This window comes from Brachyhypopomus gauderio, chromosome 1 (genome assembly GCF_052324685.1).
Source record: "Brachyhypopomus gauderio isolate BG-103 chromosome 1, BGAUD_0.2, whole genome shotgun sequence".
Taxonomy (NCBI): Eukaryota; Metazoa; Chordata; class Actinopteri; order Gymnotiformes; family Hypopomidae; genus Brachyhypopomus; species Brachyhypopomus gauderio.
The window spans coordinates 33,864,922-33,889,884 of record NC_135211.1 but is presented as its reverse complement, the minus strand read 5'-3'; the positions used below and the strand labels follow the sequence as shown (position 1 = coordinate 33,889,884).

At 41.3% G+C, this 24,963-nt stretch overlaps 4 protein-coding genes across 12 annotated transcripts in view; 2 read left to right on the top strand and 2 right to left on the bottom strand.

The window, feature by feature from the left end:
• The first annotated feature begins 511 nt into the window (after positions 1-511).
• LOC143527165 (uncharacterized) lies at positions 512-5,229 on the top strand. 5 transcript variants are annotated; one of them, XM_077022195.1, is made up of 8 exons: positions 512-615; positions 1,976-2,643; positions 3,510-3,555; positions 3,887-3,978; positions 4,087-4,197; positions 4,377-4,671; positions 4,756-4,972; positions 5,169-5,229. In XM_077022195.1, exons 1-7 carry the CDS (start codon positions 529-531, stop codon positions 4,969-4,971), a joined length of 1,515 nt encoding a protein of 504 aa, XP_076878310.1. In that variant the 5' UTR covers positions 512-528; the 3' UTR covers position 4,972; positions 5,169-5,229. The 5 variants fall into 5 exon arrangements, with proteins under 5 accessions (XP_076878310.1, XP_076878317.1, XP_076878300.1 ...); XM_077022211.1 differs by lacking the exon at positions 5,169-5,229 and having other exon boundaries at positions 514-615; positions 1,976-2,036; positions 2,397-2,643; positions 4,756-5,015; XM_077022202.1 differs by lacking the exon at positions 5,169-5,229 and having other exon boundaries at positions 4,395-4,671; positions 4,756-5,015.
• A 612-nt stretch (positions 5,230-5,841) lies between these two features.
• On the bottom strand, positions 5,842-12,079 carry LOC143518447 (uncharacterized). Of its 3 annotated transcripts, XM_077010917.1 has the most exons (15): positions 11,773-12,079; positions 10,378-10,491; positions 10,220-10,285; positions 9,898-10,123; positions 9,631-9,706; positions 8,783-9,097; positions 8,566-8,650; positions 8,296-8,360; positions 7,976-8,173; positions 7,817-7,903; positions 7,456-7,709; positions 7,217-7,340; positions 6,970-7,107; positions 6,633-6,747; positions 5,842-6,533 (listed from the first exon to the last, which is right to left on the bottom strand). In XM_077010917.1, the coding sequence occupies exons 3-12, from the start codon at positions 10,225-10,227 to the stop codon at positions 7,278-7,280; spliced, it is 1,377 nt and encodes a 458-aa protein (XP_076867032.1). In that variant the 5' UTR covers positions 10,228-10,285; positions 10,378-10,491; positions 11,773-12,079; the 3' UTR covers positions 5,842-6,533; positions 6,633-6,747; positions 6,970-7,107; positions 7,217-7,277. The 3 variants fall into 3 exon arrangements, with proteins under 3 accessions (XP_076867032.1, XP_076867047.1, XP_076867038.1); XM_077010932.1 differs by lacking the exons at positions 10,220-10,285; positions 10,378-10,491 and having other exon boundaries at positions 11,773-12,078; XM_077010923.1 differs by lacking the exons at positions 10,378-10,491; positions 11,773-12,079 and having other exon boundaries at positions 10,220-10,344.
• Positions 12,080-13,239: 1,160 nt separating this feature from the next.
• Positions 13,240-20,861, top strand: agpat4 (1-acylglycerol-3-phosphate O-acyltransferase 4 (lysophosphatidic acid acyltransferase, delta)). The gene is made up of 9 exons (XM_077010946.1): positions 13,240-13,533; positions 15,146-15,371; positions 16,178-16,347; positions 16,610-16,771; positions 16,985-17,138; positions 17,325-17,427; positions 17,504-17,579; positions 18,128-18,326; positions 19,751-20,861. The coding sequence occupies exons 2-9, from the start codon at positions 15,194-15,196 to the stop codon at positions 19,843-19,845; spliced, it is 1,137 nt and encodes a 378-aa protein (XP_076867061.1). The 5' UTR covers positions 13,240-13,533; positions 15,146-15,193; the 3' UTR covers positions 19,846-20,861.
• A 5-nt stretch (positions 20,862-20,866) lies between these two features.
• map3k4 (mitogen-activated protein kinase kinase kinase 4) overlaps positions 20,867-24,963 on the bottom strand; it is a 32,420-nt gene continuing 28,323 nt past the window's right edge. For all 3 annotated transcript variants that reach the window (XM_077010906.1, XM_077010913.1, XM_077010916.1), the window contains 10 exons: positions 24,384-24,475; positions 24,042-24,122; positions 23,576-23,767; positions 23,404-23,474; positions 23,133-23,249; positions 22,884-23,043; positions 22,595-22,717; positions 22,209-22,315; positions 21,671-21,850; positions 20,867-21,315 (listed from right to left, as the gene is read on the bottom strand). In XM_077010906.1, the coding sequence (XP_076867021.1) occupies positions 21,295-21,315; positions 21,671-21,850; positions 22,209-22,315; positions 22,595-22,717; positions 22,884-23,043; positions 23,133-23,249; positions 23,404-23,474; positions 23,576-23,767; positions 24,042-24,122; positions 24,384-24,475 (1,144 nt within the window). In that variant the 3' untranslated portion in view covers positions 20,867-21,294. The remainder of the gene's footprint in view (positions 21,316-21,670; positions 21,851-22,208; positions 22,316-22,594; positions 22,718-22,883; positions 23,044-23,132; positions 23,250-23,403; positions 23,475-23,575; positions 23,768-24,041; positions 24,123-24,383; positions 24,476-24,963) is intronic.

Below are 24,963 nucleotides of genomic sequence, written 5' to 3'. Positions count from 1 at the left end.
ATAAGCTGTCACGATTCTTGTCCCATCCCCCACTACCCCGCCCACTTCCCCGTACAAGTAAGTGCACGAATCTGTTTTGTAACAAGTACGAGACATGTGTTGCAAAAGTTTACGCAGGCGGATCTGAAATTGTGCTGAATTCGTGTACATTTCCTGTATGGAGCTATTATAGTGTCACCAGAACCTGAACCTGAAATCATTATTACTTGAAAAAACAGTCTGTAAAATCCTCGCAGGTATGCAAAAATTCGAGTTAAAATTCAGGTTCAGGTCGAAATTCAGGTTCGGGTCGCAATTCAGGTTCGGGTCGCAATTCAGGTTCGGGTCGAAATTCAGGTTCGGGTCGTAATTCAGGTTCGGGTCGAAATTCAGGTTCAGGTGGTAATTCAGGTTCAGGTCGAAATTCAGGTTCGGGTCGAAATTCAGGTTCAGGTTGAAATGCGGTTCATCCGGGATACGTAGGATGAGCAAACAAACTCAGAGCTAATCGAACTGCATCTGGCCAATCACAAAACATATCAGAGGTCAATGGGAGGTGCGTCTTTCTGCCAGTTTTGTAAAAGGACCATTCGGAAGACCATGGCCGAAGATCGCACTGTCGGAGCTTTTCCAGCTGTAAGTAAACCTATTTATTACTTTATCCTCTTTTTCATTAGGACCACACCAGAGTTCATTGTTTATTGCTCGTTTGTAAATGGAAAATCAGATTTTGGATTTCTTTCTTAAGACGAGTATGGCGTGAAGCACATGTTGAGTATGGCGTGAAGCACATGTTGGCAGGCTAGTTTGCTGGGCGTACACTGTGCGATTTTTGGCCCATTTTCAGCCGATTTTTCACTCGTGCGACTATTTTTGCGATCGGGCCGAGTTTCGGCTCAATCGCGTGTCGTGCATCGTGTAGTTTACACAGGTAACCGAGGAGCGATTCACACCTCACGACCAACTCTCGATCAGAAATCGCAGCGTCGCAAGAACATCAAACATGTTTGAAATTCAAATCGCTCCTCGTGAGAGTATCGCACTGTTGAAGCAGTTCTACGAGCCGACTCTCCCTGCGATTTAGTCGTACAGTTTGAGCTGGAGCTGAGTACACGATTTAAAATATCCTACAGTGTACGCCCAGTTAGTATCCGCGTTAGGTTTCTTCAGTATCGAAGATGAACAGCATTTTGTTTTAACGTATGTAAGTACGTGACGGAAGCACTGAAGCTGCAGCTACGTTGTGCATTCCGCAAAGAAGCATTATATATTCTGGTGTAGGTGTATTGACATTAGTCACAAATCACAGTCGGTAAAAATGATTAAGCCGCTGTGCGTGTGTGTGCGCGCATAGAAAAAACAGCGTTTTTATTATCGGAGTTATTAGTAGACACCGCGCATACACATAGTCCTATTCTAACTTAAATCACAGCTATATTCTTCCGGCAAAATTGCTTGGAATATTTTAGTGAAGGTTACGGGAATGTGAGTTGGTGTTTGCAACGAAGCAACATTATTCAACATATATTTATTTTGCAATAAGAACAAAATACGTTCTGTTTTGCACGGGAGTCAATTTAGAGGCTGCATATTCAACCGCCTAACTCGGCGAAGTTGTGGAGGGTGCAGTATTCTAACAAATGTACAGTGAGATTATGCTTAAGCCGACCTGGTCAAGATAACAAGCTCCTCATAACTGGTTAAATATTTTATGAACTGTCAGTGTAAAATGCTGTATGTAAAGGGAAAGTGTGTTTTCAGACTGGTACTAACTTAATGTGAATACATGAAAAGAATCTTCTGTTAACATCCTAAAAGTGATGGTCGAAATTATTAGGGTTCACACACGTAATGTGGGAAACCTATTGTTTTTATTACTTTAATTGTTAAAAAATATACACGTTATGAAAGGTTTTTCATTGGTTATGTGTAGCTCAGTAACTATGATGAGTGCCAGTGTTTCATATTTTATTTAGTGTCATGTTTGACATTGCAGGAAGCTTTTAGACAAGATTGCATCTCAAGACTCCAGACAAGGCTTGAACATGCTCTTTCAAGTAATGCTCCTGATTTTGACTATATGCTGTATGTCATCAGTCAAGAAAGAATCTTAATAAGTGCAGCCAGTGTAGGCTTCCTACCAGATGTCGTGAAGGAGGCACTGGATAGGTTTCACTCGGATCTTTGTGCTCTGCTCGCATCACCAGAGTCACCCTCTTCTGTTTTTTGGGAGATGGGACCCCATGGGCGTTCAAGACTTCAAATTACATCTGAGCACTTGAAAGACCTTTTTGAGATTGGACTATCGGCATCATGTGTTGCCAGAATTCTCAGAGTTTCAAAAAGCACAGTACATCGTAGAATGCGCGAGTTCAATATGTCTGTGTCAAATATGTACTCTACTCTTTCTGATGAAGATCTAGACATGATGGTCAGAAACATCAAGTCAAGGCTTCCACATGCAGGCTATCGGACAGTCAAGGGGTGTCTTCAGTCTGAGGGCCACCGCGTGCAGTGGGCAAGAGTGAGGGCCTCAATGCATCGTGTTGACACTGCTGGCATTTTGCTTAGATTGTCAAGTATGGGTTGTGTTATCCGCCGCAAGTACTCTGTTCCTGGACCATTGTGTATGCAACACATTGACACCAATCACAAGCTCATCAGGTAGGTAGCCTGTTGCATGCAGGGAACTGATATACTCGCAGGTCTGTGCTTACAGTGTTCTTATTATTCATTCTTTTTTCACATTTGTTTGCCCACCCATTTTCCCACCTTTTTTGTTTAAATGTCATTATTTTGTTATTGAAATTTACTCGTATATACTTGATGCAGGGCTTAATGATTTGATGTTTAATATCCCATTTTAATTTAGATGTAAAGAGTCATTCCAGTTTGGGTTCATTTTTGAAAAATTGACTATGATTTAGGCTATTCCTAGTGGTGGTGAATAGAACCAGGAGTCACTTTGATCACAAATATTTACCAAACCGCCAGTGAAGTAGACATGTCTTCCAAGTTCTTATACAGTATGTAATGTTGACAAAGGAAAACTTAACACCCTGCATTTAGCTTTTAACCTTGAACAAAAATATTTTAGGTCAATTTTCAAACAAGTTTTTCAAAACAATCATTAATAAATATTTGTGACCATTTTTGAATTCTGTGATGTAGCTTTTAGAGTCTTCAAACCACTTAAGGTTTTTATCACAAATTGGGTAAACAATTCTGACTGTGTCTCTTGAATGGGATATTTCAGATCACTTTTATGATTTATTTATGTAAAGCAGAAAAAGAAATTATGCAATACACCTTTTAAGCTCCAGGCATTTATTTTTCTCGCTAAGAAGTTCAGCATGTCCAATTCTTTGAGGACTGAATACTATATACAGTGTACCTCATTGCCAGGTTATGAGCTCTGCATTATTTATCTTGTTTTTATTACCTTAAAAGACAGATTTTGATAAAACCAATTAATTCTTCAGCCATCACTTATTCTCTAGGCTTAGTAGCCATTCTCTTTATTTTCACAGGTACAATATTGTGGTGTTTGGTGGTATTGATGGCTTCTCAAGGAAGGTAGGGTCTAACTTTGACATCTAAATTCTTGTTTCCATAAAATGTCATGTTTGAAGTATATACCAAATGTATATATATGAACCTTTATGAAAAAAGTATATTTGATTACATTTCATAGAAATTAAAAAAATCATGTATTTCCCCTTTTCACTTTTCACTTGATTACCACTAATATATGGTATTGTCAGTGAACCTGAAAATGTTCTGTTGTAAATGATGGATTAAATGTTTGGCTTAAAAAGTAATAAACTTTGTCTTAGAGAGTGCCTCAACACTATTTTTGAGCATGTATATTGTAGCAATATCACAGTACTGACTTTTGTTTTTACAGATCATGTATCTCAATGCTGCTTCAAACAACAAGGCTTCAACAGCTTATGCATTCTTCTTAGATGGTGTGAGGAGGTTTGGATGGCCTAAGAAGTGAGTAAAGCCTTACTGTCCTTTTCAATAATGTTATTTTAGCCCAGAACTATTTAATATGAAGAATGGTTTGGTTGTAAAAGTTATCACACCATGCACCTATTCCAGAGTGAGAGCAGATCAAGGTGTGGAGAATGTGGATATTGCTCAGGCAATGTTCACAGTACGAGGAACTGGGTGTGGAAGCTTTATTTCTGGAAAGAGTGTCCACAATCAGAGGTATGAACTGATTTAACATGACATGGGGTCACCATACTTCATTCACAACTGTTTCACATCCGGTCCCAAAACAGTATAAAGTAATTTAATGCAAGAAAGAAAATCAAGCAGCATTACTCTTCTATTCAGCATAATTATACATGTTCGAAGATGCGCTTGTAATTGGTTGATTTTGTTAGGTTTTTTTATTTTTGCAGAATAGAACGCCTGTGGCGAGATGTGTGGTTAGCAGTCACCCAGGTGTACTACGATGTTCTTCACACCTTGGAAGAGGATGGGCTTCTTGACATTGCTGACAGCTTGCACCTCTACTGTGTTCACTACTCGTTTCTGCCACGGCTGAAAGATGATCTGTCCAGATTTGCACGCGGCTGGGATGATCACCCAGTCCGGACTGAACAAAATATGACACCAAATCAGCTGTGGCACCTCGGCCTCATGCAGAATCCAGTCGGAGAACCAGGAATGTCAGAGGTGATGTAATTAAAACATTTTTAATTATCTTTGTGGTTATTAATGTGTGCAATTGACACTTATTACTGGGCTATGTACATTTAGGGAATTCATATTGATGCCATTGACTGGGAAGATTCTGGATTGGATGTGGAAGAACACCAAGGTGTCATCCTGCCAGGCTTGGAATGTCCACTTAACCCCAGGAGCCTTGAGCTGCTTAGATTAGCTGTACAACCAACTGCATCATCAGATAGTTATGGGCGTGATATCTATCTGAATTGTTTGCATCATGCTTCTTATTTGTTGGATAATCAATAAGGTCTGTATATTAAAAAGCGGTGTATTAGTCCATATAAGCTATTGTTTTTGTCATGACAAGAATATTTATAAAGGCATTTTGAATTATTTGAAAAGGTGTATAATAAAACAGCTGCCTCTGGTTCTGCTCATTATGGTTTGCTATACATTGTGTATATGTACATGCTGCTACTGCTTTCTCTCGTTTTCTTTTTCAGTTGCATACAAACATTGGGGAGGAACGGACTTCTAAGAATGCATCGCTGGATTGTGGCTTCTCCACTAAATTCTATGGACATCAACAACTTACCGGAGACGACGACACCCAAGAGAACTTGGACTCAAATGGTCTTAGTCTAGAACTTGGATAGAGGATGACTTGGCTGATGTGTGGTTGTTACGTGTACTGTGGATTTTGGGAGGTTTTTTTTTTTTTGGTTAATTTTCAACAGGTGGATCTCATCACGAGTGGATTCTTTCGGCCACGCTGGGAGGCGACACAAGCTTTACTGCCTTTATGGTTGTTGTGGTGATTACCACTATGCAGTAAAGAGTTCTTTTAACGCATCCGACTGGTTTCCGCGTTCGTTCATTTCATCTTGTCCGCAACCGGCATGCTACTGCCCCACACCCCAAACATAGTCCCATGACATCGTGGGGTCGTAACAGTGGTTACATAACGGTTTGTGTGTTGTAGGTATTAACCCAGTGTTTCCAAACCCTAGGCTAGATAACCACATGATATGCAGATTTATTTAAGCTATATTTACTCAAGGACTGGCTTTGAGAAGAAAAATGCTTCACTCAAACACAAATTAAAGAATGTTTTAATGCCCATTCCACTATAAACAATGTGGGTCATATGTGTGTATACAAAAAAATAAAAAACACCATACTGTTCTATATACTATCAGGTTATGGACTCGCCTATGAATAAACCAAACATTGTAATATATAAATTTACACTCCCCAGGCTCAACAGTCTATCGTTGCATGCATTTAGATCAGATTTTAATTCAGGTTTATTATAAAACTATTGCTACCTTAAATGGAATCGTGTTACTACCTTAAAACCTGAACTTGAAGTCCATTGACAATTGCAGATTTTGAGAATTGCCATCTGTATTTATTTGCTAGAGAAAATTAACCAAACTTGCAAAGGCATTTTGCCCTTTCAGCAAAAAGTCTTGAGCTAGAAGGAGCCAAAACTGCAACCTGAAGAATTTGCCAACATGGGGGAAAATATTAAGAACTTGTAACAAACTCTTGAGTAAATGTATTCAGCACTTTTGGTTTAAATTCTGGCTAGTGCCAACTGAACAGCAGTCACTAATATATGGAACAACAGAAAAAAAAGATCCGAATTTAAATGAGCCCAAACCCAGTGTGATGGGTACCAATGCATGACAGCAAATCACTCCTAAAAGCCTCAAAATCTTCATAATGGCCAGGGATCTTGAGCACCTCGAAGCAGGTAGATGCTGTTGGAAGGCTACCTTTAACAATTTCAAAGGTGAGCTCTCTAGGTAGAACCTCCCACCCTGTCCAGAACTTCAGCAGACTTTTGATCTCAGTAGGTGATGCTGTGAATGAAGCAGGTTTGTAAGTCGCTAAAGATAAAATCCTTTAAGACTGACAAATCCTAAAAGAAAGACAAACAAGTGGACATTTTTCCACATTACCAGTTTGAATGAAGTGTCGAAGGAATCCAGAGATGCGGCACTTGGTGGCAAGTGGATATTCTGAATCAGAATCATCCTCCTCTTGTTCAGGCCAGCAAACTGTCTGCAGAACTAACTACACATACAAGGCATAAAACAAAGCTGAGACATTCTTAGCTAGAAGTTGACCAATCATACTTTGATACTTCACAAAACAATTTGCATGTAAAACTAAGCAAATAAATGTAGATTTTAAGATGCATTAATCTATAGGAAGTAATGTATATTTGAATAAGGACATGAAAAACATCAGCAAATATGCTTATTTTATTTACAAAAAGGAAAGCTTTCTACCAACCTCTGGGACGCACTGTAATGATTCTCTTGGGAAAAGCAGAGGCACCGTGTCTGGACGTTGGGACAAAACTGACCACATCGGGGTTTCCTTGAGGCCACGTCTCATTTGTTTGATTTGCCGCATGATTCGTCCAATTACCTGTTAAAATTACACAAAGCATTTTATATAAAATGTCAATTTTATATGACTCAAGCAATAATTCCACAAATCTATTATCTTGATCCACAATAAGGAGTGAAAACCGTACAGCATGGATGAGCATCTTTTCAAAAAGCCACCTCCTGTTATCATTAGTTACACCAGGGAGATCAAGCATACGCCAAATCTTGCACTGTGTTCTTTTCTTCATTTGAAAGTTCAGACTTCTCAAGCTTTAAAGATACAAAAAGGTTAGATAATATGATATGTTGATTGACAATAACTGTTAAAGACATTTTAACAGGTATACAATAAAATAAAAACTGCATCATAAAAGGATTAACCTACAAGCTTCACTGTTTCACGGATATCCAAGTCTGGACAGTCATTTAGCTGCACAGTTGCTGTTTCAGGATTTCCTCCCAGAAGAACATGCACAAAAGCTGGGCTCAAACCAGACAGACATGGCCCTCCATGTATAAAGGAATGTCCCAAAATTCTCCCAGCCACAACAAACAGATCACTGTCAACAAGAAAGGGGGAGGCTGACGGCACCAAATGATCTACTTCTCCCTCGAAAAGTCTGGTGACCCCAATGTTTGCTGAAATGCAGAAATAATTTCAGTATAATTATGCATTGTGATTTTTGTGAAAGCAGTATAATATACCACTGTTTCTTATTCATTACTACAAAATGTGGATGAATTACACAGGTTTACAGAAAATCCAGACTTCAGTCTATCAATGCAGGTTGAAAAAAAGAACCGTGTAACACCTTCCCCAACAGCACAATCACCTGTGAAAATAGCCAGATTTTTTAATAAAACATGCCATTGTTAACTACTCATTTCTATTGTAAAGTCTGTACCTTCCAATTTGCAGTACAAAGGTCGAGCCCATTCCACACGTGTCTTCTTGTAGAAAGAGATCAGAGCCCCATCTCGTTCTGCTGGGGTGCTTCTCATGTCCATGTACAGACTCAAAGGTGCCTGTGTAGCATGGTTACGAAGTTGTGTCTCTCGATACAGAGACATGGCTTTGATAGGGTCTGGGATTGACTGCCACTCTATGGATTGGGAAACGGGAAAACCCATGAGAAACTCAAATGGCCAATAAAGGCAAGCATGACATACACAAGGGTTCTAAATGTAAGACTACTTGTATTTTGTAATAGAATACAGCACCAACCATCCACAATCTTGGCACTACAGCCTGGCAATACCTCATCCGCAACTTCTGAATGGCTGTCAGCACTACAATGGTCAAAACAAAACCTCATATGTTCAATGAGACAACTTTACAGGAGAAGAAAATGGTTTTAATAGAATGTCAGTGTAGAAATTCTTAATTCGGGCCAATTTTGGACCATTCCTATCCCTCTAATTTATACATTTTAAATAATGTAAAAAAGGAAAATGACAAAAGTGAGATGTTAGCATTTGATAAATCCATGAATACCTTTCTCCACATGAACTTGCGTGTATTTCAATGGTTTCGTAAGGGAATGTTTTTAGGCATATTGGACAGGTGTGATCAACAGGTGCTGAGAAAATGGAAGCACAGAATTCACATCATAACTAAGATTCATTTCTAGCATTTATTTTTAGCAATATAATTATATATCATATTATATCAGCATTGCAAATGTACTTTTACTTTACACAAAATTACTTACATTTGGTCCCTTTTGGCTCATTACCATCACTGTCTAGATGGTCAGATTCTTCCACAGAGTCTTCCACAGCTGTGATTTCACATGACTTGATATGATCAGCCAGGACTTGGAGTGGATATAACGTTTTGCACTTCTGACACAGAGCTTTTGTCATGTTGCTGAATGTTTCTGATGTAGGGGGCAATGGATTAGTGTCCAGCTGTTCTTGAAGTGGAGCTATATAAATGGGCCCTTTACAAGCTGCTCTCAGAATTTTGCCAGTATATCCACAATCTTCTGGGGGCACAAGAGACAGCTTTCGTCTTCCCCATCCTCCTAAAGTAAAAATATGAACAAGTTCATTTTACTTCGCTATTTAAGTCCCCACAGGTGCCCCTCCAATGCTTTGCATTTGAGCCTTATAATCCACTGATTGATACTTTTACTGCTGGTCCTCACTATGTGTCCGTTTCTTGTATTTTATTAAAATCCCCATTTGTGTTTCATGCGCTCCTTTCTTGCTCTATGTTAATAACATGTCACACTTACACTCAAAGATGGTTCATCATTAGTTCATTAACTAGAACACAGCATAATTAGAGGGTTCTTCAGACTCATTGTATTTTTTATGTGGATCAATAGAATGCATTTTCAATAGGTCTCTTTTACAATGTCAAACTTGTAACAAAAAATAACTTTATAGAATTCTTCAAAAAGATTAAATTTCTCCATAAACATTCTCCATCAATCTTAACAACTTATTCCATAATAAGAGAATCATCTATTCAATGGTTCTTTTAAGTGTTTAAGAACTATCTTTAAGTGTACATAAAGAAATGTCTACATCAAACAAATAATTTAGTCTGTACCTGGTGCTTTGTAAAGAAGCCAGCCTCCTTTTATTGTCTTTAGCTTTGGATACAGCAGATTGAGTTGCTCCATTAACTGCATTATAAAAAGTAAACAAAAACAAACATATAATGATGCAAAAATTATATTTTGTTTGGGACCAATGCTATAATGAAATGTTATAATACCCTCCAAATAATCTCTCCCTGTTGTGTTAATTGGGGTAAGTCCATACAAGTCTTACAAACTGAGGGCATAGGTTTCATATGTTCATTGTGTGTGCCTACCTCCTCATGTGTGGTATCTTCATCTAGAGTAGCAGTTCTTCGCCCTAAACCAGCCTGTAAATGCACCAGCTGCTCTGAATCTATTGGTGTCTTTTCATACAGGCTTGGCAAGAGATGGAAAGTGACGCTTATTTTTTGTATCTTTTTACGTGGAACTGCCTCCTGGAAACGTCCACATATTAAACGTCGCTTAGCCTTCCCTTTGGAATAAAGGCCTGGAAAGGCCCTGTGGAAACAAAAACAAACAAAATATAAAAACCACAGAAACAATTTTCCTCCCTACAATTTTAAGTTGTTACTTAAACAATCAGTTAATCTAAACCTGGTCATTTCTGTCTGAACTGTAGGTCTAGGAGCCTGCTCGCCTGGTCTTTGACCTCCCTGTTGCCTGTAAAAGGGTAATCATAGAAAGCTCTTAATTTTGTAGATAAAATATTCCACAACAAGCTTCATAAAGGTATAAAAGCCTAAACACTGAACCTGCTATTGTCCTCCCTGGAGGGTAACAGCACTGACTGTGGTCCCTTGGCTCTCACATGATGCAAGCAGAGATACTAGATGTCTTGCAGAACGTAATACTTCAGCATGACTACCCTGTCAAGAAAAAATGTAAAACTGAAATGTGATAAATGGACAACCAAATGTTCTTCACTGAACAGAAAGAAATGGCATACTGGAGTTTTTTGCCATTCAACCACAAACCTGCCGCGATGCGTTCAGTATCCATTGTCTTGGTAATGACTCAGTGTTTGGAAGCACCAATCACTATACCCACTGAAAGCTTGCACAATACTGATATTAACTAATGCGATACATGCAAGTTTAGTTGTATAGTACGTCTCATATGCAACTTACAATATACACATCTATACTACCGACCCTGAAGGTTAATGGCAACTTCGCCGAGTTAGGCGGTTGAATATGCAGCCTCTAAATTGACTCCCGTGCAAAACAGAACGTATTTTGTTCTTATTGCAAAATAAATATATGTTGAATAATGTTGCTTCGTTGCAAACACCAACTCACATTCCCGTAACCTTCACTAAAATATTCCAAGCAATTTTGCCGGAAGAATATAGCTGTGATTTAAGTTAGAATAGGACTGTGTGTATGCGCGGTGTCTACTAATAACTCCGATAATAAAAACGCTGTTTTTTCTATGCGCGCACACACACGCACAGCGGCTTAATCATTTTTACCGACTGTGATTTGTGACTAATGTCAATACACCTACACCAGAATATATAATGCTTCTTTGCGGAATGCACAACGTAGCTGCAGCTTCAGTGCTTCCGTCACGTACTTACATACGTTAAAACAAAATGCTGTTCATCTTCGATACTGAAGAAACCTAACGCGGATACTAACTGGGCGTACACTGTAGGATATTTTAAATCGTGTACTCAGCTCCAGCTCAAACTGTACGACTAAATCGCAGGGAGAGTCGGCTCGTAGAACTGCTTCAACAGTGCGATACTCTCACGAGGAGCGATTTGAATTTCAAACATGTTTGATGTTCTTGCGACGCTGCGATTTCTGATCGAGAGTTGGTCGTGAGGTGTGAATCGCTCCTCGGTTACCTGTGTAAACTACACGATGCACGACACGCGATTGAGCCGAAACTCGGCCCGATCGCAAAAATAGTCGCACGAGTGAAAAATCGGCTGAAAATGGGCCAAAAATCGCACAGTGTACGCCCAGCAAACTAGCCTGCCAACATGTGCTTCACGCCATACTCAACATGTGCTTCACGCCATACTCGTCTTAAGAAAGAAATCCAAAATCTGATTTTCCATTTACAAACGAGCAATAAACAATGAACTCTGGTGTGGTCCTAATGAAAAAGAGGATAAAGTAATAAATAGGTTTACTTACAGCTGGAAAAGCTCCGACAGTGCGATCTTCGGCCATGGTCTTCCGAATGGTCCTTTTACAAAACTGGCAGAAAGACGCACCTCCCATTGACCTCTGATATGTTTTGTGATTGGCCAGATGCAGTTCGATTAGCTCTGAGTTTGTTTGCTCATCCTACGTATCCCGGATGAACCGCATTTCAACCTGAACCTGAATTTCGACCCGAACCTGAATTTCGACCTGAACCTGAATTACGACCTGAACCTGAATTTCGACCCGAACCTGAATTACGACCCGAACCTGAATTTCGACCCGAACCTGAATTGCGACCCGAACCTGAATTGCGACCCGAACCTGAATTTCGACCTGAACCTGAATTTTAACTCGAATTTTTGCATACCTGCGAGGATTTTACAGACTGTTTTTTCAAGTAATAATGATTTCAGGTTCAGGTTCTGGTGACACTATAATAGCTCCATATTCCTGCCAGTGATTTTTTTACATTCACGCTCAGATTTTTATTCTACAAGTTCTCACATCAAAAATACAAGTGAAGTTTACAGGTTCTCAAATTAAAAATACAAGTAGGCTACAGATTTTGTTCTCAAATCAGGTCCTTCACGCTCTCAAGTTTTGCAACAGATTTAGCTCCATAGTACACTACATAGTATTAAAGTAAATAATAATGAGTTAAATAACGAATACCACGTGTAATAATTAGGCAGTATTCTCATTAATCATCGAAAAACAATGAGTACTTCTATTTCGAGTCCACATAGGAAACCTCTTAAACAAAGTCAAGAGAGCGCAGTGAAGTTGTAATCAGTCAAGTATACATGACACCCAGCAGCTAAGCTGTTATAAATCTCTAAGTGGCATATGCAGATGAGTCTGTCAGGCATGGCCGGTAGATCAGTGGTCTGTCTACCATGTCGTGGTTATTATTCAACGTGAAAAAATCATTCAGTCTTTCATGGAGGCTAAGCTCTGAACATAATAGTTAATCACCGATGCTTAGCATGGTACCAGTTGCTGGGTACTGCAGCCAAAACAGGCTTGTCTCTGCCAGGACACCATGACCTGAATATAAATCAATACATAGTTGACGAATCGAATGAACTGTACCAGCTGAACTTTAGCTCCTAGCTCATAGACGCTAAACGAAAAAATTAAGCAGCGTTAGAAAGCAGTCTGCATGCTTCAATGGCTTTTATTGGTACATTTGATTCAATAAAATCCTAGAAATAAACACGTTTTTTTCTCAATTTTTCTTGTATTTACCAGCAGAGGGTGTCGTTGATCTAAACAGTACTGTCTGAATTTATATTTGGAATGAATATTGCATAACCTGCTGCAGTTTATTTATTTACTGGCACTGACCAAGTCGGAATTGTCTGCGTGCCACCTGGAGCCACCTAGGAGGACAGGAGATGTAGAATATTCCGGAAGAAAGGTGCGTGGCCCTTTAAGTGAACACCAGCTCGTCTCATGTGCAGTCTGGGTGTGGCCTCGGCTCTCTACTCACTGTTTCTTTGACTCTTTTTTTCCAAATCGCTGCACACGTAGTAGAGAGGGAGACATTACGGGGCGCCGCCGACTGAAATTTCATCTAACGAATGTAAAGGCTTGAAATGCTCAACGGTGTAGGCGGAAGCGCTCCTGAATACGCAATTTCAGCAATTTCTGAGATTCGCATCTCTGTCTCGGATCGTGTCCAGAAGTCCTTTCCGGGTGATCATGAAGTGATTCATCAATTCTTCCGCCAGTAGTGTGAAAGAAGGGGTAAGTTAAACCTAACCGGTCCTCAACATCTTTTAATTTCACTTTCTATGAAAAAAAGTCAAAGGAGTTGTTAGATGCTCCACCGCGTTTATTCCCATTTGGGGCGTTTCCAGGGTTTTTCTAAAAGCTGCCAGTACAATGGCGTGCTTTGTTCAGGTTTTTCGTTTGCGAACTTTGATCTTCAGTGCCACAATTTGTAATTCTCGAGCTCAACTTGGGAATGATCACTTATGTTGTGCACTGTATTTTCTTTCAGAAATTGGCTCATTTGAACATATTTATTGGTGACTTATTCATAAACGTAGTTAAAGAGGTGCCGGAGTAGGACAATTTATGTGGATTTACTCTATCAAAAAGTAAAATAGCTAGAAAGGTAAAAAAAAAAAATGTTTCCTTAGCTTTTATCTAGGTGGCAGTTTCAGCTAAAGTAGGCCTACAGAGTTTTGCGCTCCCTTCTGTACGTGACTGGTAGATCCATCACCTATTAAAGCAGAGTAGTGTACAAAGTTGGAATTGTAAGTCAGGGTTTTGTTAAGGGAAAAATCTTTTCGTTCCATTGTGTTTTTTTAAGAATTAAGGATATTTGGATGACTGCTATTTTCTGTAGGACGCCCGCCCAGTTTGTGTATTATAACCATTAAGGTTTGTTTGCCAGCAAACCCTTAGCAAAAAGGTAGTATACTTAAAGTCCATTTTATTAAGTATACTTCAGTATAAGTATAGCAAGTATATATATACAGATCATATATTTTAAGTGGACTAGAAAGTATACCAATTTAATACTTTTGCGGACTTAATTGGAACGTTTCTAGTAAAAAAAAAAAAGTATATTCATAATACACTTCAATAAACTTCTTTTTGCTAAGGGAAGTTTGACAGCCAGCAAAGTGGAATCTTTGATCCTTGACCACTTATTACTCGATTGCTTATCACAGTAACAGTTTCCACAATCAATCACAATTAGCAGTAAAGTGAAATTACAGCCCAGCAATAGTGTTTCATTATTGGACCATATATATTGAGGGAATAACAACCACATACAAGGTTCAATGCATACGAGAGCAATACGGCCATGAGGAACTCGGGAGTGCAGAACTGTAACACCCTTCTAACCACATAACCACTCAACACTTGTTTTGTTTCCAAAGCAAGTGCAATCTCGACATTGTGGGAGAACATTACACATGCACACAGAGCATATGTTATAAAACGGTACAAATTAGTGTTGTCTTCTTGACAATCACTCAGTTTTTAGGCCAATATTAATTAACCAGCTTTGGGAGCACTTCAAATGTTTGACACAATAACTTACATTCTGGTATGGCAGAGTATTTTTGTTCTGTTGTACATTTTCTCAGTTAAACTCTACCAATTTTGTCACTGAGCGATTTCTTAATAGAAGACAACTGATTGGTCATCATCACTGCTGGACCGTGTACTCCACAAACCACAAGATTTGCAGTCCTGTGGTCAAACGTTGACCAAAATCGAGGGGCTAAAAGGAACGGCAACACAAACTGTATAGTGAGCATGTGCTCATTCTGCATGGCTGGTGGGAAGAGGTACTCTTCAGCTCATCCGAACTAAACCACCATCGCTCTCCTTCATGCAGGCATTTACGGAGACAGAAGAGGAAACTCGAGGCAGCGCGCTTGTAAACATGGGACTCCTGGGCTTCCTCAAGACTCAGTTGATCTGCCACCTCATCATCTGTTCCGTGTTCCTGCTCAGTGGCCTGTTGATCAACCTCTTGCAGGTGTGCACGCTGCCCCTGTGGCCAATCAACAAGCAGTTGGCTCGCAGGGTCAACTGCAGGCTGGCCTACTGTATCAGCAGCCGTGAGTATGACCCCAACGCCTTTGGTGCTCGGCCCGAAGGAAAGTATTGCATGCATGTTGGCGGTGTTGAAGTGCAGGCCCAAGAAATAACCCTTTGTGGGGTTATGCCAAATGCCTTTCAACCAATGGCAAAGTGTTACAGAGGGATTAGTGTAATCCATGTTCATGGCAGTTACTATGTAGGAGCAGAATTCGCAGGCCACCGGCGTGGATGACCATGTATTTTCATTTCCTGTCTGGCTGGTTGCCAGAGTCTGTTGCATTGTAAATGAAAGCACAATAGATAAAGGAAGTGGGTTTATTTATTTCCTCGTATGGTTCCCATTTGTCCATATACAAGAATGACTATCCCAATATATATCCCAAATATATCCCAACCTACAATATTTGATACCTACATACACTTTATTAATAATAATAATAATTTGCAAACAAATCATTGCAAATCTAGAGCCACTGGAGAACCAGAAACCTGTACAATAATCCAGTATCTGTAAACCATAATGCTGCAATGTGCATAGTCAATATGAATGGTAAATGTTTCACGGGATCTGTAATAACTTTTTAAAAATAAAGCAAAAAAAGCTAAAAAAAAAAAAATTCTGCTAAACCTTAGTGAAAAACTTGACATCACGACCATGATAACTTTAAAGGCTTACTGAATTAAAATAATTCGGCATTTGCTTAGAGACACTGTTGCGTAGGACAAATGCATGCCAATAGATGTCCCCTAGCACTATTTGCATAATTAAGTTTAAAATGTAAATGGATTCTAATCATACCTTCCTCTCCCTGTGCTTGAGCAGAGATGGTGGCACTGCTGGAATGGTGGTCAGGGACTGAATGCACACTGTACACGGACCCAAAGTCTTATCCATTCTACGGCAAAGAAAACGCGATTGTTATCCTCAACCACAACTATGAGATCGATTTCCTTTGTGGTTGGACATTCTGTGAAAGGTTTGGCGTTCTAGGGGTAAGAAGTTTAGATGTTTTGTTTACCCTCTTTTTTTTGCATTAGTTTAAATGAAAATTGCTGATCATGAACGATCTGGAAATAAGGGAATCCCAACAAAAAGGAATACAGCAGAACATTTTAGTTGTGTAATGTTGGTTTAAATGAAAAGCAGTCATTAAGATGGATCTTTATTGCCATTGCACAATAAAGATTGTTAATCTTAATCACATCACAAATGTACAAGCTGTAATATGTTTGCATGAAAAACTTTATATTACAGAGTTCAAAAGTTCTGGCCAAGAAAGAGCTTGCCTATGTACCGGTCATTGGTTGGATGTGGTACTTCCTGGAGATAGTCTTCTGCAAGAGAAAATGGGAGGAAGATCGCAGGATGGTGGCAGAAGGTCTTCAGCGCCTTCGCGACTACCCAGAGAACTTCTGGGTATGTGAAAGGTTTCCTGGCAGTAAACACTTCTACACAAATTCTTTATTCAAAGGTCTCATTTAATTATAGCAACTTAAGTAACCCATGACTGATGTTAGTTTTTATGCCCTGATTGGCATTGCTTACCTTTTTCGAAACTCTGAATGTATCTGCTGTTGGTTTGTGTTCATCACCTGGAGCATGTAACCCAAGTAATAACCGTTTGCCCAGTTCCTAATGCACTGTGAAGGCACCCGCTTCACCACAAAGAAGCACAAAATTAGCATGGAGGTGGCTGAGAAGAAAGGATTGCCCAAACTCAAGCACCACCTCCTGCCCCGGACCAAAGGCTTCTGCGTCACGGTCCAGAACCTCCGGGGAAAGGGTGAGCGCCCTCCCAACCCTCGGTGCACTGTCCCGCAAGCTCACGCTTGGGATTTGGGTCTCCACCAACCTTGGTCTAGTTAGAAAAGATGACACCCTGGCCTGAAAGCGGAGATTTGATGTCATGCATTCTACATAATCTGTGCAAGGACTTGGCTCTCCCTGATTGTTTGTGTCTCCTCTGTAGTTACTGCTGTGTACGATTCTACACTTAATTTCAGAAACAACCAATCGCCAACCTTACTCGGGGTGCTTAATGGAAAAAAGTATCATGCCGATCTGTATGTGAGGTAAGCAAAAAAAAAAAAAAGTTGATTTTGTTTGAGAAGAGGTGGCGTGATCCTGACGTCGCCTGTTTTCATCTAGGCGGATTCCTCTGAACACAATCCCAGAGGATGAGTCTGAATGTTCTGCTTGGCTTCATAGACTCTATCAGGAAAAGGTGAGACGAGCACTCGCCTTCCCTTATTTGGAAAGGTATTACAGAACAGGAACGCACTGTATATCGGACGACCCACCCTATTGCATCAGATATCCAGGAGTAGCTGCAGTCTAACATTCCCTCCTTTAGAAAAGTTTTATACATTCCACCTCCTACTAGGTATCTGGAGTAACAGTCCTTATAGCTCACACTGGTTCCCAAGATTAGTTTACTTTTAACAGTCCAGGTTCTTTGGGCACAGGAATGTTGTGGGTTGAATATTCTTGGGTGACAGACACTCCTCTGTCACTTGAAACTGTCACTTGCCTGCAGTTTTACGCCTATTAAAGAACCTCATACGTGGTCAGTGCTTGAAGGCAAAAAACAGGCACTTCAAATAAATTAGGCACTCCAATAAAAGGCCGTCTATCGTAAATCCTAGGAATCGTAGGAATGCTTTTTCACAGTTGCATTAGGCAGTCCCCACCAAACTACTAGCAGGCCACCAAAATCAACCACCCCCTCAGCAAAACGACAAGGCAACCAACGTTGACTCTCTGACCCTCCAGGACAGGTTCCAGGATGAGTACGCACGGACAGGTCGTTTCCCGGGGCCCGTGGTGAGCCCGCCGCGCCGGCCCTGGTCCCTGCTGAACTGGATCTTCTGGCTCGGCCTGCTCCTCGTCCCCCTCTGCATGGTGTTGCTGCAGCTTCTGTGGTCGGGTTCAGCCGTCACGGTGGCCACCACGGCTGTCTTCTGTCTCGCAGGTACGTGATAGGGTGAGGCTGGGGCATTCATACTAGAACAAAAAAGACGAATACTCCAAAAATGTGTGTGCTAAATGACGGCATGAGTTAAATATAAATCAGGTTTCTGGTTATTTGTAATATTAATACTACTACTAATAATAGTAATAAAGTGCTGGTAATGCACCAATAATTTGTTCATGCACCTCCTGCCATTTACTTTGAATTTGCTTCTTTTTAATGTTACAATAAAGCAAACAAAACTAAAAAAAAAACAACAAAAAAAACTTAAACAATTTGGAAGGTGATGAAGGTGTTTTGGGAGTAAGTATACCGTCTTGCATTCTCTGGCCTGCAGTGCAATGCATGTTGCTCGTAATAGGACACTGCATGAATTCGTGCATGCGGACAGCCCGTGCTGCATTAATGGGGGATTCCATTAGTTTTTTTTTCTCTGTACTCTTAGCGGGTAAAATACTTTTGCCGTTTTGTTGACTTGCGTGTTTCTGAAGAGATACGGCAAAAAGAAGTGAGACCTCCCACCAGCTTCTACAGAATGGCAGAAAAAGATTCAGAAACTCCTAATACACAGCTTATAAAGAGGAGAAATATTCTGCGCGAGTGCTATTACTTCTACATTGAGGTCAAACCTGCTAAAGAACAGGATTAACTGGTTTTATGCCTTTGGGTGTAACAAGACTGTTTAAACCCAGATCTGGATACAGTTCTACGCCCTGTAAAAGCCAATGGGAGTTTTTGCATCATTGCATTTACTTTACACGAGTGCTACTTCTAGTATGCCCTGACTTATTTAAAGTATTTTTTAAATGAATAGTTTATAAAAGTTTATAATCTATAATGTTCTTTCTCCATTTGGTGGTTAGTTACCGATGCTATTCGCTTTCCGCCATGGTACATACATTTACATACAGTATATACATTTTATAAGTGAAAACCGAAATTATATATGTGTCATGAAAATGTGATATGGGGGCAGGTGGTGGTTAAATAAAAGAATGAAAAGGAATGGGCCTTTGAACATTATCCATATATACTAACTGATGGGGGGGGGGGGGTAGTACATGCTGCTAATGGTTTAATTATTTAAGGGCATGGTCTTGTGAAATAATTTTATTTTGGAAATTGCATTAAAAACATTTGCTTTCACTCGAAGGACGGGGTAGGACATATTCGATTTATGGGGACATAGTGCATTTGGCTTGAATGGAATGGAAAGGAACCCAATTCATACACGAACTGCCCATTAACTGAACTAATCAGTAATCGGGCAAGAATATCTACCAGCAATGCCCCCCCCCCCTTTACATTCCATATTTGCATAAGACCTTTAAGACTATGGATGACTAAGACTACGTCGCTGCTTTTGGGCGGGGCCTGGTGAAGAGGACAATAAGAGACTAACGTGCCCTCGTCCTCCTTTACAGCTTCAGCTGGAGTTCGCTGGATGATAGGCCAGACAGAGATCGACAGAGGCTCCACCTACGGTGGCAAAGAGGTCACCCTTAACAACAACGACTAAAAGGATCCAATCGGCCAGCCAGAACCACAGAAATTAACAAACAAAAACCCCACCGATAGACACTCAATCCACATCGTCAGCACACCCAATCTGGACGAGCAGGTTTTTTTTTTCTTTATTACATCAAGCTCACAGCAGACCGAATCCTCAGAGCAGAAAAAGACAGGTGGCGGAACCCACAGTGTGAAGAGGAGCAGATTGGACAGCAATGCACGGGTCCACCAGGTAGAAGCCGCAGTCGTGCATGGTGGAGACGCCACGTTTCAGACGGTCCGGTTTTCATACGTCCTTCAGCTTTCAAAAGAGGGGACTGCAGGCTGCTGTTTAAAAACTGATGTTTATTCTTTATTTTTCTTTACATTGCAAACACTGTAGGTGCCACAGAGGACCAGAAATGTTGAGTTTTATAGCAGATCTCTATTACTAGAGGTTACTACATACAGTTGGCATATGAGACGTTTGTTGAAGTGATTGTGTTGGCATGTCGTTGTCCAAAAAGAGCAAAACTGCAACAACAACAAAAAAAAAACTAAACCGGGTGAGATGAATGGTTTCTCCAGGAATGGGGGGGGGGGGGGGGTAGTAGAATTTATCACCTACCTATGCAAAGCCTACAAGGGAGTGTGGTGTGTATTCGTGTGTGTGTGTGTGTGTGTGTGTTCAGCAGCAGAGAGGAAATCGGATTCGTCCCTCTTCCTCTCGTTGGCTGGGTACATGCCTGCACCCAGATCTTAAAGGCACACCATTGGCCAGCTGGAGGAGTGGGCCAATACAGCACAACTTATAATAGGCTTAAATATGACTTAACAACAGGCTTTGCAGCAAGGCAAACACACTATACAATAAAAAAAGACAAAGAAAAAAAACATTCCCTTCACTTACTCTCTGCTTAATGGTGTTGCATACATAGTATGAGGGTGACTACAAATAACTTAAAGACCCCCTCAGCAGTGACCTCATTCAACTCTGCTCTGACCAACTTTACCATCACGCTCATCTTTTGTGCTTTGAGTGGGTCCAACTTTACAAAAAAGTGCCTTTTTTGTTTTTTTTTTTTTGGGTTTTTTTTTTCCTCTTTCCTTTATTTAAAACTCCTCGTTGCTTGTTACTCAAAATCTGTCTCCACCGAGAGAGAGAAGTGGCTTCGCAATAACCTTTGTACAAAACATAAACCCCTAACCTTATTCTTACATTATGTACAATATGCTTCCTGGTGCAGTCACACCCTCGCCCAAACTCCGCCCACCCAACCCTCCTCCCAATTAATCCAGTAACTGTACACTTAAGACTTGCTCGCACGCCCCAGGGTACCCCGAGCCTCTGCTGGGCTGGCCTCACAAGGGTTGCGCCATAACCTTAACGATCGTTTGTTAGACCACAGTTCCTTGAGAACGCCGTACACAGTGGTGCCGGCGGTTTTGTAAACGTTAATGCGGGGCCGCTGCCGCATCACTCTTCATCCGTGCAGACCTGCAACGAGGGAAACAAAAGCGTGAGATGGAACGGGTGTGGCGGGCAGGGTGTGGCTTACATGACCTTAGAGAGGGCATGAAAGGTATAGTCCAGGGCTAAAAGTGTGTTGCTAAAATGGAAAAACTGGTACGAATCAAAAATGAAATAAGTGTGTACGAGGCATCGAGGAATTATGATGCATCTATCTGAACATTCAGAATCGTTGATTTTTAAATAGGGAAAATTTTTAGGGTTACAATATTTAATGTATGTGCTCATGTTTTGGCCAGAATAAACATCATGGGCAGAGCTTTTTGCAGTTCATGTGAGCGGTCTTGCATATCAGAGCAGTGTGTGTGTGAGCGCGCGAGACCTTCACAAAAGGATGGTCCAGCAGGGCGCTGGCAGTCCAGCGGCGTTTCGGATCACTCTCCAGACAGTGGGTCAAGAAGTCTTTGCCCTCTGTGCTGAGCTTCTCCGGGATGGGTGGCTTGTGTCCCATGCCCACCTTGTACATGATCTGGAAGTTGTGCTCGTATTCGTGCCATGGTCTCTGCACAGGGTGCAAGGACAGGAGCAGATAAACATGGCTGTGCTGGGTATTACGATTCCCTCCAAGCCTCTGCCTGGCCAGTGTCATTTCAATCATGTGACATGACAAAGTTCACTACTTCAAACAGCCTGCTAGTAATAATTAATAAAAAAAAAATGTCTGAAGTTTTTCTTTTGTGTCTGCATAGAGAAGCTCAAATATCTGGTGAACATTCACAATCCCTTTTGCACAATGTGAGATCATTGCAGGTTCATAAAATGGCCGTTTCCTAATTTTCTCGGAATTCAGTTTATAAAGTCTTAACATACATGCAAAGTGACCCTGGATGACAGCAGGGAACCAAAGCAAAACGTTTTACCTTTCCAGTAACCATCTCAATGAGAACGCAGCCAAGACTCCAGATATCAGCTGCACGGCCATGACCTTCACCCTTTGCCCTTGTGATGACCTCAGGAGCCATATATGCTGGAAGACAGATATGCAGAAGTTGAGAATTTTTATAACCAATAATAATAATAACCAGTAAGTTATTGGTGGCTATGGTCTTTCTTTAGAAGAATTTGTGACAACAATGACATTACTATGAAGTTGAAGAGTTCAGGATATTGACCTGTTGTGCAGATAACACCAGAAAAATCAATCATGCTGTCTTAGGAATTGTGTAGGCACGATGCCTTAATGTGTCCACATTGGAGATGAACAACAGTGGCTTCTGGTGGTTCAGTGCAGTCACTGCAGCCTCACCTGCAGTACCCAGTGTGCTGTTCACCTCGCCCGGCATGGTATGAGTGTTGTTCTTAAGCTTCACTGAGCAGCCAAAGTCACCCAGCTTTATCAGGCCTGATGATGTCAAGAAAATGTTGGCTCCTGGAACGACAGAGAGTGTCACCTTTGTTTACAAGACGTTAAGTCAAGGAAATTCTAACAAAAAGTCAATTAAAACACGGCACATCACTTCGTAAGGATGTGAGGCAACGGTACTGTCGTGTCACGCTCAGGTCAAAGTTCGGGGGGCGTGGGGTTGGGGTCAGACCTTTTATGTCACGGTGCACGATGCCGTGCTCGTGGAGCACGTTGATGGCGGTGGTACTCTGCTTGCAGTAGAGCCGGATGACGTGTTCCTGCAGACCGAGGCGGGACACCTCCTCCAGAGTGCCTTCATCACAGTACTCCATGAAGATGTACATCTCCTCCTGGGAGAGATGATGAGGCAGGTGAGTGAGTGAGGCAGATGAGTGAGTGAGTGGACCATAGAAAGCAGATACGGGTGCCAAAGCCTTACCCGATGGAGCTCCACGCCAAAGTAGCGGACCAGGTTCGGGTGTTTAATCCCTTCAAAAATTTTCAGCTCATCTGCGGTTTCCTTTATTGTTTTGTGGTCATTAGGCTGGAAGCGGATCTTTTGTGTAGGACACAGAGATATTCTGGTCATCTTGATGATCGAGTAAGAAGTTTAAATTTAAGACTAATTATGTAGATTTTTTTCCATTATGTAAAGTGCCTTGAAATAAACAAAAAAGGACAACGTGCGCCATTTCATTACAGAGGCCTACCTCCTTCATGGCCATGAGTTCACCCGTATCCACGTTTATACATGTGTACACTTTCCCATACTGCCCCTCTCCTGCGCAGACACAAATTGGCACAGAATGAATCGGCAGGGGAGAAAAAAAGGAAGAAATAATGTAATCTGTGAGGTGTAGGGCCGTGCGAAGCCACACCCACCTATCTTGTTGCCGCGCTGCCATTTGAAGGTGACCTTGCGCAGGCCCACTTGCATGACATTGTCGTAGGACTTGGGCGTGCTGCACACCTGGCCGATGACATTGCGCTGCCGCAGGGAGCCGTACCGCTGCTCCTCGAAGGCGCCGATAGCTCGCTGCACCGCCTCCAATGGACTCTGGCGGGCCGCCGTGTCTGGGGTGGGGCGGGGACAAAAATACCAAAGGGGGAGGGGGAAGCAGAACACAAATACTGATGAGGAAATGTGTGAGGAAAAAAGACCCCTCCCCCCTCAAAGGCAACTCTTAAAGGCTACTGCAGCTGTGTATCAAAGTGCAAGTGTCTAAACACATTTGGAGTTTTAATGCTATGAGCCACTTCTATAAAGGATTGTGTGAAAAATATGCATACGGTAATAATATTAATGTATTAATGTTTCGGCATGCCAATGTATAAGACACAATCTGACCTCTTGATTGGCTGATGAAGTTCCGCAGTTCCCAGCTCCGGCGCGCCGTGGCCCCGTGGTCCGTTCTCGGATACAGCGGCTCTACATGGGGACAGTACAGAAAAGTCTTTAGGAGAAAGAAGATGGTGCATTGTGTTGCCAACTGGAGACCAACACAAGCATTCCCGGTCTGGCAATGCTTGAGAGGACTCCCTATATTCTGCCGTTAAACCCCTTTCTTAGAAACATTACACGGTATGTGCCATGATTGAGGTGCTTAAACGCAGAGGAAACAAGCACTCTTTGCCAGGGATTAGTAAAGGAAACCAGTGAGGTCAGAGGGCAAAGGTGAAAGGGAGTTACCATCTCTGTCTTCCGTGGGACTGGAGTGGCGGCTGAGCGATCGGAACTGCAGTTCTGCGGCCACCGAGGACAGGCGGTCGTTCTCTGGCACACTGCGGAAGAATTTGACCTGGTCTTTTCACACCACTCTACACCGGCACATCGGACCTACACCTCCCTCTTCAACCTCTAAGCTCAGACTTGGAATATATGTAGGTTTTGGCTACATGAGCATGCTTTAGCCAAGCTAAAGATTAGCATAAATCTGATATATGTATATATTTTTAAACAATATGGAAGTTCGTGTGTCAAAAAGGTTATAAGGGAAAACAAGTGGGTTAAAATTATGCATGTTCAGGAAAATCCTCAACTAAAAAATTTTAAGATGTTCCATTAAAGGAACAATTATTATTACATAAATAAATCACTGAAATTATAGGAAAACTTCACAAACAAAATACTATAACGTTACTTATTGTAACTAACAGCAAAAGCCATACTGTGGGCTAGAGCAGGGTTAGAGAACACATGCAGAAGCCATGCAAAGCTGATTATCTACCATGAAAGTGAAAACACCCAACAAAATGAGGTAGGCGTTGGT